The 15,659-nt window shown below is 37.1% G+C and overlaps 1 protein-coding gene across 1 annotated transcript in view; it reads right to left on the reverse strand.

Moving 5' to 3' along the window:
• The window catches only part of LOC127627456 (rab proteins geranylgeranyltransferase component A 2-like), a 79,034-nt gene extending 64,017 nt beyond the window's left edge, over positions 1 to 15,017 (reverse strand). Inside the window, exon 1 of the mRNA XM_052103839.1 lies at positions 14,940 to 15,017. Coding sequence (XP_051959799.1) covers positions 14,940 to 14,991 — 52 coding nt within the window. The 5' untranslated portion in view covers positions 14,992 to 15,017. The remainder of the gene's footprint in view (positions 1 to 14,939) is intronic.
• Between the last annotated feature and the right edge of the window lie 642 nt (positions 15,018 to 15,659).

The raw sequence follows: 15,659 nt of genomic DNA on the forward strand, positions 1-15,659 counted from the left end.
TTAAAAAGGCACATTTTCAGGTCAGATGAAATATTTTTAAAAGTTTCTATCATTTTATCACAGCCTTATTTGTCAATGACCCATAATAGTTGGAATTTCTACTATAAATTATAAGCTGCTAATTCTTAAACTAGTCTTTTTTTAAAAAAAAAAAAAAGCATACAGTGCACAAAATGACTGATTTACAAATAATTTTAAGCCCAAAATTTTCTAATTGATGCTTGCAACATTATCACAAATCATTCTCGCTTTTCCCTAAATTGCACTTACTTTAGCCAGGAAGATTACTTTACTGACATATACACTGGCAGCCAAAAGTTTGGAATAATATACAGATTTTGCTCTTATGGAAAGAAATTGATGCTTTTATTCACCAAAGTAGCATTCAACTAATCACAAAGTATAGTTATAAATAACATGAAAAATTACAATTACATTGTAAAAAAACATATTAAGAACTTCTTAAACTACTTCAAAGAGTTCTCATAAAAAATCCTCCATGTGCAGCAATGACAGCTTTACAGATCCTTGTTATTCTTGCTGTCAGTTTGTCCAGATACTCAGGAGACATTTCACCCCACACTTCCTGTAGCACTTGCCATAGATGTGGCACTTCTCACGCACCTTGTCTAGCTGATCCCACAAATGCTCAATAGGGTTAATATCCATAACACTCTTTCCCAATTATCTGTTGTCCAATGTCTGTGTTTCTTTGTCCACTCCAACCATTTCTTTTTGTTTTTCTGTTTTAAAAGTGGCTTTTTCTTCGCAATTCTTCCCATAAGGCCTGCACCCCTGAGTCTTCTCTTTACTGTTGTACATGAAACTGTTATTGAGCGGGTAGAATTCAATGAAGCTGTCAGCTGAGGACATGTGAGGCGTCTATATAGGCGTCTAGGAGTGGTGGTGGTTTAGTGGTCTAAGCACATAACTGGTAATCTGGTAATCAGAAGGACGTTGGTTCAAGCCCCACAGCCACCACCATTGTGTCCTTGAGCAAGGCACTTAACTCCAGGTTGCTCCAGGGGGATTGTCCCTGTAATAAGTGCACTGTAAGTCGCTTTGGATAAAAGCGTCTGCCAAATGCATAAATGTAAATGTCTGCCAAATGCATAAATGTCTATTTCTCAAACTAGAGACTCTGATGTACTTATTCTCTTGTTTAGTTGTACATCGGTCTTCCACATCTCTTTCTGTCCTTGTTAGAGCCAGTTGTCTTTTGTCTTTGAAGACTGTAGTGTACACCTTTGTATGAAATCTTAATATTTTTGGCAATTTCAAGCATTGTATATATAGCCTTCGTTACTCAAAACAATGATTGACTGATGAGTTTCTAGAGAAATCCGTTTCTTTTTTGCAATTTTTGACCTATATTGACCTTATGACATGCCAGTCTGTGGCAACTCAAAAACAAACACAAAGACAATGTTAAGCTTCATTTAATGAACCAAATAGCTTTCAACTGTGTTTGATATAATGGCAAGTGATTTTCTAGTACCAAATTAGCAATTTAGCATGATTACTCAAGGATAAGGTGTTGGAGTGATGGCTGCTGGAAATTGGACCTGTCTAGATTTTTTTTAAATTGTGATGGTGCCGTTTTTTTACATTATTAATGTTCTGATTATACATTGTGATCAGTTTAATGCCACTTTGGTGAATAAAACTACCAATTTCATTCTGAAACAGCAAAATCTGTAAATTATTCCAAACTTTGGGCACCAGTATAAGTCATAGAATTTTCAACAACAAAGTCAAATACATTACATAAGCATAAATGTTTTCGTTGGCAAGGCATAAAAACAAAACAACATGATCTAGTAACATAAGATGTAGTGACAATGCAGGATTGACCTACAATGGCAAGAGACAGTCCTTATTGTTGAGCCCTGCCGTAAAAAGTCACTAGAAAAAAGAACAAGACTTTAAAAGAAAGCGGAGCATTCACAGGCCAAAGTACCAGTGAATGCAATTGTAATATTTACTAGCGTGCTATGTTGGCACTCAGGTTTACATACTACACAAAGCTGCACTAAAAAGGCAGACAGAGCATGTGGGGTCCCTGAGAGCAAGATTGAGCCGCACCGGGGCTGAAAACAACTCCATTAAGCCGCTGAAGCATCCCTATCCCTCCATCTTTCTTCTTCTTCATCTGGCCTTGCACAGCCCCATCTCTCTCACACACACACACACACACACACACACACACACACACACACACACACACACACACACACAATGGAAAAGTGATTTATTCTGGGCAGGCCTGCCATATCTTCCCCTGCACTGGCTATTTCACTGATGGAGAATCCTGCAATTCTAGACACCCACATGCTCGCATTAAGCTTTAGCCGGTCCCACGTTGTGACCAAAAACTGTTGTCCAAATTTACAGTCAACATGAAATCAAACTGTATTTTCTTAAAGGGATAGTTCACCAAAAATGATCATTTTGTCATCATTCATTCATTCACCCTTGTGTTGTCCTAAACACTTTCTTCCATGGATCACAACGAAATTTGTGGTTACAGTATACAATATTTTTTATTTTATTGTTTTAATTAATAATCAAAAAACTTAGTTTGAGCATTCCAATAATTTTGTGTCTAATTTGTTCTCATTGAATATCCTGTTTCACTCTGAAATACAACAGTGAAAGCATTTCAATGTTTACTTTAGACATTCACTATGAAATACCAACTGCAAGTACCTCTAATAATGAGTCTGTATTTACACCAATTCAAAAAGTAATTTAGCTGATGAAACCTAATAAGATTTATGGAAATGTATCAGATTAGCTTACTTGGCCTTTTTTAATCATATACTTCTCAATTACCTGCCTCGTAGAAAAGCAGAGGTCCGAGCTGCTTATACGTATATGTGTCCAGATCAAGGGCGTAGATTTGGCTTGAACATTGGAGGGTTGCAGCGTGAAGCATTTATACGTTTTCATTGATCATGGTATAACTATTGGAGGGTTGATGCCCCTGGTCCAGTTAATACTAAAGATGTTTTTAAAAAGTGTAAATAACCTCTCACCACCATATTTTAATGTCATTTATCCTATCCAGTATTGATTTTTCCACATCATGTTTGCTAAAGACAAACATTACCTGCCATAAAGTTCTGATGCCAAATAGACATGCTGGGCAATAAATAATGGATTTGAGTTGGCAGGACTTTGATGACCGGGCAAAGCCCGGAATGCTTTCAGCAGGAATTGTATGAAATCATAAATCACTCTTCATTTTAGAGAACATTCCAAATGGATTCTATCTCTGCACCTTGAAAGTCATTTTTCGGTTATTTATAGTCAGTATAGTCAGGGCTGAGGGAGCGAGAGAGGGATTGTAAGAGAGGGAGAGGGGCAGAGAAAGGAGTGGTCACTTTTCTTACACTGCACCCTTTTTTGTCACCCATCCCATCCATCCATCCATCCATCTATAGTGACAAGAAAAAGTATTTGAACCCTTTGGAATTAGCTGGTTTTCTGTATTAATTGGTCATAAAATGATCTTAACTTCATTAAAGTCAGTCTAGACAAAGCACAATGTGTTTAAGCTAACAACACAAAAACAATTATAATCTTAAAAACATCCCTTTATACGGCCACGGTACTGTGAAAAAGTAAATGAACCCTTGGATTTAATAACTGGTCGATCCTCCTTTGTTAGCAATAACCTCAACCAAGAGTTTCCGGTAGATGCGGATTAGATCTGCACAACGTTCAGAAGGAATTATGGACTATTCTTCATTACACAACTGCTTCAGCTCAGACATATTCTTAGTATGTCTGGTGTGAACGGCTCTCTTGAGGTCATTCAACAGTATCTCAATTGGGTTATGGTCTGGACTCTAACTTGGCCACTCCAAAATGGGGATTTTCTTTTTTTAAAGTCATTCTGTAGTGGATTTAATTCAATGTTTACAGTAATTGAGCCTCATTCATGAAAATTTCGTAAATATACGGAAAAATTGGGATTAATTTCCACGAAAACATGACACTTTATTGACATGACACTTTAGTGTAAAATAATTTCAGTTCATGCCTACAGGTCACAGAAGGATGTCAACATTCAGTTCATTTGGTTCAGTTAAGCGCATTGTCAGCATCATTGGAGAAACTTTGAGTAAATCCAAGACTGTACAATGATATACTTCCCTTGCTGCAACAACAACAATCTTCAAAGTAATTGATAGAATGCCAGAAGGTGGTCTTTGACCCAAATGTTGCAAGATATTACAGATTTAAAAGCTATACTTTGCAAGCTTTGCGCTGCTAGAATTTCATGAGGTGCAACTAACGTTTAAACTTTTACACAACTAATTATTCATTCACCTTTATTTTTTATGAAGAATCAGGACATTTTACTGATATGGGTACAGACGACTGAAATTGTGGTATAGTGACAACCCTATGTGCATCCCTACTAGGAATAAAGTTTTTGGAGCTTTTCATCCGCTGCTCATTTTACGTGTCCCACAGAAGAAAACAGGTCATACTGGATTGAAAGGTAGAAAATCATGAATTTAGAATTTTTAGAAGATCAACCCTTTAAGTTATAAGTACAAGCAATGCTGCAAAATTTTGCTCAATAGATTCAGCCCAAATTCTTTTTAGCCTTGGCCTAAATGTAAATCTAGGCACTGATGTCTAACAGAAAAACTGTGTTTCGGAGTCATAAACCTTGTTTCAATTGTACGAAATAATCACTGAAAATCTGCAAGCAGTTCCTGAACTATGGCACCCATTGGAGGTTCTACTAACAATCAATTCCACTCTAATGATCCAGGGCCGTGAGAAATCAATCACCTGTAAAGAGCACAGCAGAGGTCTGGGTATCTGTGAAGGTGTTCTGTAATCACATGACCGCTAATAGAGGCTATTCAAGCTAAAGGCACACCGGGTCCAACCAAGATGAATAGTTACATTAACCCAGGCTCAAAAAACGGCCCAGTGAAATGGCTGGCTTGTTTTCTTCATTGCTGCTCTATTAGCGGAAGGCGAGAGAACAGCTCTGATATGAGATGAACTAAACGGGCATCTCAGTCAGGCCTGTCAGCCAGTGATTGCTTAGCCCCTAACGATGCTCCTCTGTAAAGAGTCTTGTACCTTCACATTGTCTATATCCTTTATCCTCTCCAGCAAAAAGTGTACATGCTTTTTGATGTGCTTCTGTGAACGTTAATCATGAAATACTAAATACCTCTACCGTTTTGAACTCTGGAATTACAGGAAAGGGCAAAAAATTTCTTTGGGAACTGAATGGAACTAGTTAGATGGTGACTGTTTTAAAATGAAAGTTTTGTGGTTGTGAGTTCATGTGTGTTGTTTTGAGTCCATCTATAAGCTTAGGCCTGTCACGATTATTAAATAACCGTCTGATTGCGGTTATTTGCGCACTTCAAATTCTAATCCCATATTAATGCACACATAAGACAATTTTAAGAAAATATATAAATGATATAGCTCTGATATGGTGCCATTAGCAGAGGCTTGAGCCAAACTCCCGTGAAAATATGAATTAACAAATACTAAGTTTGATAGTGAAATGATTCACTTTAATTTAGCGATCGTGTAATTGCAAATAATCCTCGTCACAGCGTGTTCATACACACAGCGTTAATGGCAGGCAGTGACACAGAGAAGCAGATAGATGCTTACTCTATTTCTGTGGGGTGTTAAAAAGATTGACTAAATCTCAAAGGTTTTGCTTCATGAGAAATAAAGGCTGGTGGGTTTAGTCAAAGAGCATTAAAATAACATGTGAAAGTGAAGAAATTAAGACAGAACTATTTTATAATTGTATAATATAATACAAAATAATATTATATAATATAAATATAATATAAAATATACACAGTATATTTTATATTATATATATTTTTTAAAAACAAAAACTCTGAGTTCCAAAGAAAAAGCTGTAAATGTAAAATTGACAAAATGTAAATATTTCGAGATATTTTGATATTTAAAACATTATTTTTCATGTCATTGCCTCGCATTGCGCGAGTTTGAGTTTGAGTTTGACCACTGGATTATAAATGTGTGATTAAACTCGGACAAGAGGAGGGGATTCTACGACTTGGTTTATAGTAAAGTACAACCAATAGCTAGAATCAAGTAGATGGGCATATTTTCAGAACTCACCAGGTAGTCCAACTTCCTCGCTCACTTTCCTCCAAGCGATGTCTTTTTTTTCATCCTGTCTCTGTACATGTATGACGTTGCGTCAAAATATTTTCATTAATATTTCCAGATTTCTTCTGCTACTACGTCAGTATGTCAGTGACATCTGGACAATCTCAATGCTGATAGGCTTTTGCGACAACACATCATGCAGGTTTTTATACGCGAAAGAAGCTATTTCTAGTGTTCGAGTCCTGCCATTTGCGCCGCCCGACGCAAATTCGTGTCTTTGCATGTAATCGCGCCGTGCTAAACGCTCGCTTCGCATTGTATGTGAATGCATCCTTACAAGGAAATCATATATACAAATTGTATTTGATTTATATATTTGATGTTAATTATGTACAAATAACTTAATGTCTATGAAGCACACATACGCATGCAATCTGTCCATACATTAAGTAACATACAATATGTTGTTAATTTCATTATAAATTTTTTTTTTATTAAATAAAATTATTTTACATTTTGTAATAGAATTTAAAAAACATTATCCATTTTACTAAAGAGCTGTATCCATTATCGACCAAATAATAGTCAAATTATTGAGCTAATAATGATGCCACACAACTTCAAAGCTTTGTAGTACTAAACAATAGAGAAAATATTCATATTCTGCACCAGGGTATAAACTGAATATAACAAAACTACATCCCTTAAATCAACCCATTAAGTCATCTTGAAATTAATCAATGCAGTTACACAATGTATTGACAACTTATTGAACACCCTCTGGCTGTGTGCAACATGACTTCACACGAGTTTAAATTGCCTAAATTACCAACAAAAAATATGAAAATAGATTTGAGAGAGGATTTTGGATTTCTTATTTTTTCCACCAGAAATGATATGGAATCTGGACCTTGATGACTGCTATTAACTCTTTAAGCTTGCCGACAGGCCAATGTCTGTATGCGATAAAGGTAAGAAGGTGAACATTGCAAAATGTGCTTTAGAGAGATGTCAGAAGCTTCAAAAAGATTCACAATTTTGCCAAACAAATTAATTTAAATTGTGGAACTTTATTAGCACTTTATAATACATGTAGGCATTATGATCAAACTGAACATGTGCTTTGAAATTTTCAGCTAAATCAGAAGTGTTCTGTTTTAATAATAATTTGGCACTGCACGTTTTATTGTAATTGGTAAAAACATCAAACTGATCAAACAGCCATGTGTCATATCTCAAAAAGCAGAATACAACCAGCCTTTTTTTTTTTTTTTACAGACAAAAATATAGCAAGTAATAGGTAATTATATGTATTTTACATACATGTTACATGCAAACAGGTGTTACTCATAAGCTGCGTTTTTGCTTATAACTTCATGAAAATTAAACAGAACATAAAATAGTACATCATTACTTAGGAGGAGGCAATCATCCTTGTTCATTAAAACAAGCCCACACACAACATACGTAATCAGTTGCATATATCATTAGATAATCCAAATGAAGTGCAATGTGCTATCTAGCTAAAAACTGTTAGATTTCCTGGATAAGATGACATCATTGGAAATTATTTAGTACGTTGTCCATCATCATGGAACACTAACCCAATCGTATTAGGATTAAAATTGCTGCACCCAGAGTTGGAAGTCATCCAAATATGGGCAGATAGGATCGTTCACTCTAATTACATATGGCTGCCAGTACATAGTACATGCTCAAATGACATGATCTCTGAATGAGTTCTCGTTACTCATGCATGCATGCTTTGGTGAGAGTGCATACCTTTAATCATTGTTGTATTTGCATGTGAAATTAGTTCTTATGTACATTTATGTTTTATTTGTTTGAGAGACTTTTGAACACATGGAGGCATTTTTAACACTAGGATAAATAATTTTTGTAATGCTATAACTTTTGATTACTTTGTCGTATCAACACAACATTTTAGTCAGTTACAGGTGACATGACTGGAAACAAAACAAAAGCAGTTTTTCAGAGATACCTTATTTACACCTAGAGATATACATGTATGTCAAATTAGAAAAAAGTTACATTTTGGGTAGAATTTATCATAATCTATTATACCAAACACTTAACAACTCTTTTTTTGTTTGTTTGTTATTTTTAAAGAGTTAAGCTTTTAATTTTGGGTATGCCACTGAAAGAGGAAATCTTTAAAAACACCCTCTTAAAGGGTTAAAGGGTTAGGGTCATAATAAGGGTCATTATTCCAGTTAGCCAATGAGGTTTCATGACACTTCCACCCAGAAGATTTTCATATTAAATTCCAGATGTGTTATTTGTATATGTTTTCAAAGACATGCTATAGTTTTCAATGGAAGTTTGATTTTTCAAGAGTAGCTCCATACACACACCAACTGCAGTAAAAATAAGCCAAAGCCGTGGGGAATTTCAGTTTGCTATTTCGCTCTTGATGATTCTGTTTAACAATATAAAAACGAAAAGGTCTGCAGGCATCTGCTCCCACCGCACCAGACCAGAGCATTGACTCTCCAGGGACTGGCGGGTCAGGTGCAAGTTCAACAGATGACAGGGCGCAACCAACAGGAACGCAGTCCTTTACACAGTCCGAAGGTCTAGCAGGCATCATTATGAGAGCTGCAGTATTCATTAACAACTGCTCCCTGTCCATTTTCTCATTTATACCTGTATCCAGCAGCAAAAACAGGGGTAACCAGGGAGTCTGGGACAAGCACGCTTGTCTGAGCAACCTTGACACGGAACAGAGTCCGAGCAGAATTAGTCCAAGCTGTGAGCATCCCCACGTCACCGGCTGCCTTGGGACCAACCGGATATGGTGGTTTTGCATGAGCAGAACCAGAAATGGGCCAGATATATTCATTTGCACACCATCAATCACAGCACGAGAATGTTGCTCCAAGCAATCGCAGTAACCCCTCTTTTCTTTTTTCCATCTACCTTTCCTCCCTGATGTGAAGAACAATGCCTCGCGCAAAGCAACTTAACTGTCCTGAGGATCTGGCCTGCATATAAACACACTTGTGCTCTTTGAATTAGGACAGTGGAGAGAACGAGGACAGCATCGTTCCAGGGTCTCGCTCTACACCACACAGATCAGAGAAACCTTCGATGCTGGCTTTAAAGCAGGTCACAGAGTCAGGGTCAGCTTCAGCTAAAGGATTCACAAACTGGTTTATGCACTACTTCAGACCGATGTACTGCACAAAGTAGGCCTAAACCAGGCCAGGAAACTTTAAACAAGGACTGACCAGAGTAAGTGAAACGCACAGTATTGTATAGGGGTAGTGTGGCTAAAGCAAGGGTAGGGTTGCAAACACTGATAAATATATAGAACTGGATTGCTCATGACGTCATATCAGTGAAGTCACTGCGCTGCCATATTGCTATGCCCAAACTTTCAAATGTCCCTATAGACTTAATAGGAAATCATCTAATTTCAGGAAGTAAACATTAATCATTTTATATCTGAGATCGGCATGTACATCCATAAAACGCAAATGTCCCACACATGTAATTATTTATTTAAAGATGGGAATTTGTTCTGTTTCTTGAAGTCCCGAGCGAGTTATCTATATCAAACAGTATCCACCTCTAACAAATGTAATCAGCGAACAGATCAGCTGAATGTAAACAAGTTCACTGAAACCGAGGTAAGAAACAGACATTCTCCAACTTATTTATTGTGATAATCGAAGTGTTTAAGTTACTTGTTTTATGTTTTCATCAATCGTTGTTTCATCTTCTCTCTTTCCCTCTATCACCCCCTCAGACAGGGAGACAGGCAAAGCAAGTTGTTTAAAGGGCAACAATTATGGCCCTTTTGACAAAATGTCATTTAATTCTTTGGTGTCCCCAGAATGTGTCTGTGACGTTTCAGCTCAAAATACCCTACAGATCATTTATTATACCATGTTGAAAATGCCAATTTTGGGGTTGGAATAAAAATAAGCTGTTTTTGTGTGTGTGTGTGTGTGTGTATCTTTAAATGCAAGCAGGGCTCGACAATAAGGACTGCCTGGTGAGAGAGCTTCGGGCCAGTTGCTAGAATTGTCACTTGCCCGATCGGGCCAGTGCTGCATTTATAACATTAGTGCAAGAAAACAACAAGTGAGAGAGCACAACAATTACACGGAGCGAATGAAGTATTCTAACCGACGAGTGAGCTCAATAATGTACTTGACGCGTCAAGGAACAGTCGTGCGCATGCACAACATCGTGCAGACACTGAGTGCACTCTCCTAGCAGTGTCCCCGCTCTTTTTCAAGTGTCTAAGCAGCAGCTATTACCAACGTAAATACGAATCATTTTAAGTATCACTGCACATTCCGTGTTCACAGTGCACGAAATCCCCACATTCTCGTTTTTACATGTTGGTGAAAATTAGTAATCCACACATTGGAACACAAAAAAAATCAACAGTTTCATTCTATAGGACTGAAAATCCATGTCTCTCCATGTCTCTCACATGCATCATCATCTCTCTTTGTGCAGCATAGTCTGTTTAACATTCCTGCACTCTTGTAAAGCGACAGAGCGCTAGTTTTATTCCCACTGTAAAAAAAAAAAGCACATCTTCATTAATTCGCCTTTAGAGATGAAGCGCCGAATGAAACGTAATAAACTGTGTTAAACCCCAGTTATACATGTGCCTGGAAATCACAAGCTGCTCAGTATCCAAAATGTAAGTATATATTTAATTAGGTTAGTTTCAAAACATAATCATTAATTCAACATGATAATGCAGTTTGATATGACATGAAGCAAGATCAATATGGCTATTAGATATTATTATCAGAGCTGTTCAGCTGCAGGGTAAAGATGAATATTCAAAACAGTCTACTTCATATCATCCTCATGAAACACCAGTTACATTTCTCATTGCTGGACCGCACAGGTATTGTTTTTGTGCATCAGGCTGTATTGGTATTTAGATTGTCTAATTTCATGTTATATACACATTCTTAATTCACAGATTAGGCCTAATATCCCCCTAATGTATATTACACATCACATACGTTTATTACATTCAGCCAATAATCAAATCTTTAACTCAGTGATTAAAACTTTGATCCTGTGTGTGAATACACTACACATGGCCAAAAGTTGACTAAACGGGTGACCGAAAACCCATCATCTGCACAACAGAACTCTTGGCTTAAAAACACATGTGTAAATGGCAGGAAGCCTGAGGTTAATATTATGCATTTATGAATTTATATATTCAAAGTGCTTACATGGGATTACATAAATCATAAATCTATCTGAAGCACTGGCCTGACTGGGCCTGTAGAAAAAATCCTTAGATTTGAGCCCTGGCAAATGAGCTGGTGCTCCTTGCCAAGTATCCAAAATAAGGCGGAGTTTAGACATCTCTGCTTCGGATAACTAGACATCATAAGCAATATGACTGACAGCGAATATAGTGGTGTTCAGCCCTATATGTTTGAACCGGAGTCAGACACTGATGAGGGAGAGACTCCGTCAGAAGTAACAACTTTGAGAATGAACCAGGAAGTTTCCGAATGGTTATTTGATAAATGTATTTATTTGTTTATTTATTAGTTTTTTCAGCAGTTTTGCAATGATGGATAAGAACAAACACAAATACTGTTACAATGTTCACTATGCGAACATGTCCGTCAGCGGTGTCCATCAACAGTCTTGGGCAGGGCCTGTACAAAGTGACGTCACTTTGCACAGAATCTGCGAACGACTTGTTCCGAGACAGTGCTTATGATTAAAGGGGATTCAAAAAAAAAGGACTGGTTGGATTTTTATAACTATAGGGTGGTTGTGTACACATTTATGTTCAAACACCATGTAAAGGTGAATTTTGCATAATAGGTATCCTTTAAAATGAAACTGATCGACTTGATTTAAATGACAAAAGAACATACATTTATTACATATATTCATGTATGACTACAGAGAGCACTTCAATATGAAAACAAGCAAATCCGCGGGGATTTAGAAATCCCGGTCTGACTTTTTAAAGTCCCATTCGGGGGTAAGGACATGTTGTCACTCTAAACAAGCAGATATTACAGCTTTTCCTACTTACATTACAACTTTTGGACAATTTTGCCGCTTCCTTTGGTGATCGTTGTGCTGCACCGATGACACGTTAATGCTCTGATATCGCGATATATATATATATATACACTCACCTAAAGGATTATTAGGAACACCATACTAATACTGTGTTTGACCCCTTTCGCCTTCAGAACTGCCTTAATTCTACGTGGCATTGAGTCAACAAGGTGCTCAAAGCATTCTTTAGAAATGTTGGCCCATATTGATAGGATAGCATCTTGCAGTTGATGGAGATTTGTGGGATGCACATCCAGGACACGAAGCTCCCGTTCCACCACATCCCAAAGATGCTCTATTGGGTTGAGATCTGGTGACTGTGGGGGCCATTTTAGTACAGTGAACTCATTGTCATGTTCAAGAAACCAATTTGAAATGATTCGAGCTTTGTGACATGGTGCATTATCCTGCTGGAAGTAGCCATCAGAGGATGGGTACATGGTGGCCATAAAGGGATGGAAATGGTCAGAAACAATGCTCAGGTAGGCCGTGGCATTTAAACGATGCCCAATTGGCACTAAGGGGCCTAACGTGTGCCAAGAAAACATCCCCCACACCATTACACCACCACCACCAGCCTGCACAGTGGTAACAAGGCATGATGGATCCATGTTCTCATTCTGTTTACGCCAAATTCTGACTCTACCATCTGAATGTCTCAACAGAAATCGAGACTCATCAGACCAGGCAACATTTTTCCAGTCTTCAACTGTCCAATTTTGGTGAGCTGTTGCAAATTGTAGCCTCTTTTTCCTATTTGTATTGGAGATGAGTGGTACCCAGTGGGGTCTTCTGCTGTTGTAGCCCATCCGCCTCAAGGTTGTGCGTGTTGTGGCTTCACAAATGCTTTGCTGCATACCTCGGTTGTAACGAGTGGTTATTTCAGGCAAAGTTGCTCTTCTATCAGCTTGAATCTGTCGGCCCATTCTCCTCTGACCTCTAGCATCAACAAGGCATTTTCACCCACAGGACTGCCGCATACTGGATGTTTTTCCCTTTTCACACCATTCTTTGTGAACCCTAGAAATGGTTGTGCGTGAAAATCCCAGTAACTGAGCAGATTGTGAAATACTCAGACCGGCCCGTCTGGCACCAACAACCATGCCACGCTCAAAATTGCTTAAATCTCCTTTCTTTCCCATTCTGACATTCAGTTTGGAGTTCAGGAGATTGTCTTGACCAGGACCACACCCCTAAATGCATTGAAGCAACTGCCATGTGATTGGTTGATTAGATAATTGCATTAATGAGAAATTGAACAGGTGTTACTAATAATCCTTTAGGTGAGTGTATATCAGTGGTTGCAAATCAAAAGTTTGCTGGTTCGAGCCCTGCAAGTTCCAGTCATTGGCTATCACACTATTGTGCGCATAACAAGACAACTAACCTAACCCCATAATGCCCCAGGGAGATTGGCTCTATTAATAAGTTGCTTTGGATAAAATTATCTGCTAAATGAATACTTACTAACTTATATGAAACAGATTTTACCATTATCTTATTTTACCTTAAATATCTTAAAATATTGTTGTATAAACTTCATCAAACTCAGAGCATTGTGTTTATAGGCCCAAAAGTTAAGCTCAGTCTACAGCATTTGTGGCATAATTTGATTAACACCAAAATAATTTAAACTCATCCCTTCTTTTCTCGAAAAGATTTAACGTACTTACAATGAAAGTGAATGGGGGCAATGTTTTTGGAGGGTTTAAAGGCAGAAATGTGAAGCTTATAATTTTAGAAAAGGACTTGCATTCAATCCTCAGTTATACTCTAAAAGTTTTAGGGTTCATGGCACTACATCAATGGATCATCTATAACTTCACAGAAAAGGTTAGTATGTGATTTTGTCACTTTAAACTCATATTTACACATATATTATTTAAATCTTGTGGCTATACTTTTGAAACAGTGAGTATTTTAATGTTTAGGGATTGGTCCCATTCACTTCCATTGTAAGAGCCTCACTGTAATATATTTTTGCTATATTTACAGAAAAGGAGGGACGAATCAAAATACATTTTCGTGGTAATCAACATTATGCCACAAATGCTGTTGATTGAGCTTAACTTGAATTAAACCTGGAATATTCCTTTAAGTCGCATTATATTTAAATGTTGTGGGCAATGGATGCATAAAATAGGCAACGTTGTCAGTGTCATTTTAGTGGCATAAAGACATGTTGTGTTATGCAGACCCAGTTTTAAATATGGCTTGCGTACTTCTCTTGTCTCTTTATACAGATACACAAATAGGGAAAGCTGAAAACATTCATACTTGGTTATGTGGCTGTCGTTGTGCTATTATTTGAAATGTGTGGCTTTAAAAAATGAGCACACGTTACAAGTCTTAGTTAAGAAACTAAATAATAAAGGATGTTTCTCAGTATTACGAACATCAGCGTCAACCAAAATTCAACCCGTAAACAAATACATTAAAGTCAGCATTCCTCATCATTAATGTATCCAGATAATTTGTGATTCGATGTCTGATCATCAGTGTATGTATATATGCTCTTGATTCATCCATTATGTGTCATTTACACACAGTGCTCTATCTTTAGCATTCATTTCGCTGTTTTCATGAGTCTGTGGCAAAATACAGAGGCTGTCATCCTATTCTCGTGCTCCTCTGCATTACCGGACACTCACTACACGTCTGGAAAACAAATCACTAAAAACTGTTATATTAATTTAGTTTCTTACCTGTCCCGAGAATGACAACATCGAATTGGGATGGAAGCTCCTCTGTAGCCATCTTGAAATTACACTCTCACGTGACACGCTGTGAAGTGACGTGAGCGTTACAAAAATATACACAATTATACAAACAACCAAAGATTTCACCAGATTTATAATTGATAACATTGAACCCACTTTTTCTTTGTTTAGATAACGTTATATTTGGTTTTAACTAATATCCCCTCAAATAAAAGAAAAGAATACTATATTATAAATGTCATTTTAATTTTTGCTAAATTTCACATAAATGTAAGTACAGTAAATCCCAACCTTTGTTTTTGGTTCTTGAAAAAGAAATTCAAATATATATCAAGACTATTTTTCATTCACATAATAAGAAAGCAATTAAAACTGTTTCTATATGTGAGTCCTTCAATATATTTACATAATGTTTAGCCTTCCCTCCTGGCTGTATTGATTTTCTCTTTATATATGTACTATTGTAGATTTGACTGTAGATTGACTTTGTTTGTTTGAAGCTTAATAAAAAAATAAAATAAAAAAATAAAAAGAAACTTACAGCAGCAGCTTCACACACTTCCACATATCCCTGAAACCAGGAATCGAGAATGAATTAACTAAACAGACACATAAACACCAGGAAACTCTGTCCACCTGTCACTGTCACCTGCGGGTTCCCCAATAATTTACCTTCATAAATAAACCTCACTGATCAGCATTAAA

This window comes from Xyrauchen texanus, chromosome 34, assembly GCF_025860055.1.
Source record: "Xyrauchen texanus isolate HMW12.3.18 chromosome 34, RBS_HiC_50CHRs, whole genome shotgun sequence".
Taxonomy (NCBI): Eukaryota; Metazoa; Chordata; class Actinopteri; order Cypriniformes; family Catostomidae; genus Xyrauchen; species Xyrauchen texanus.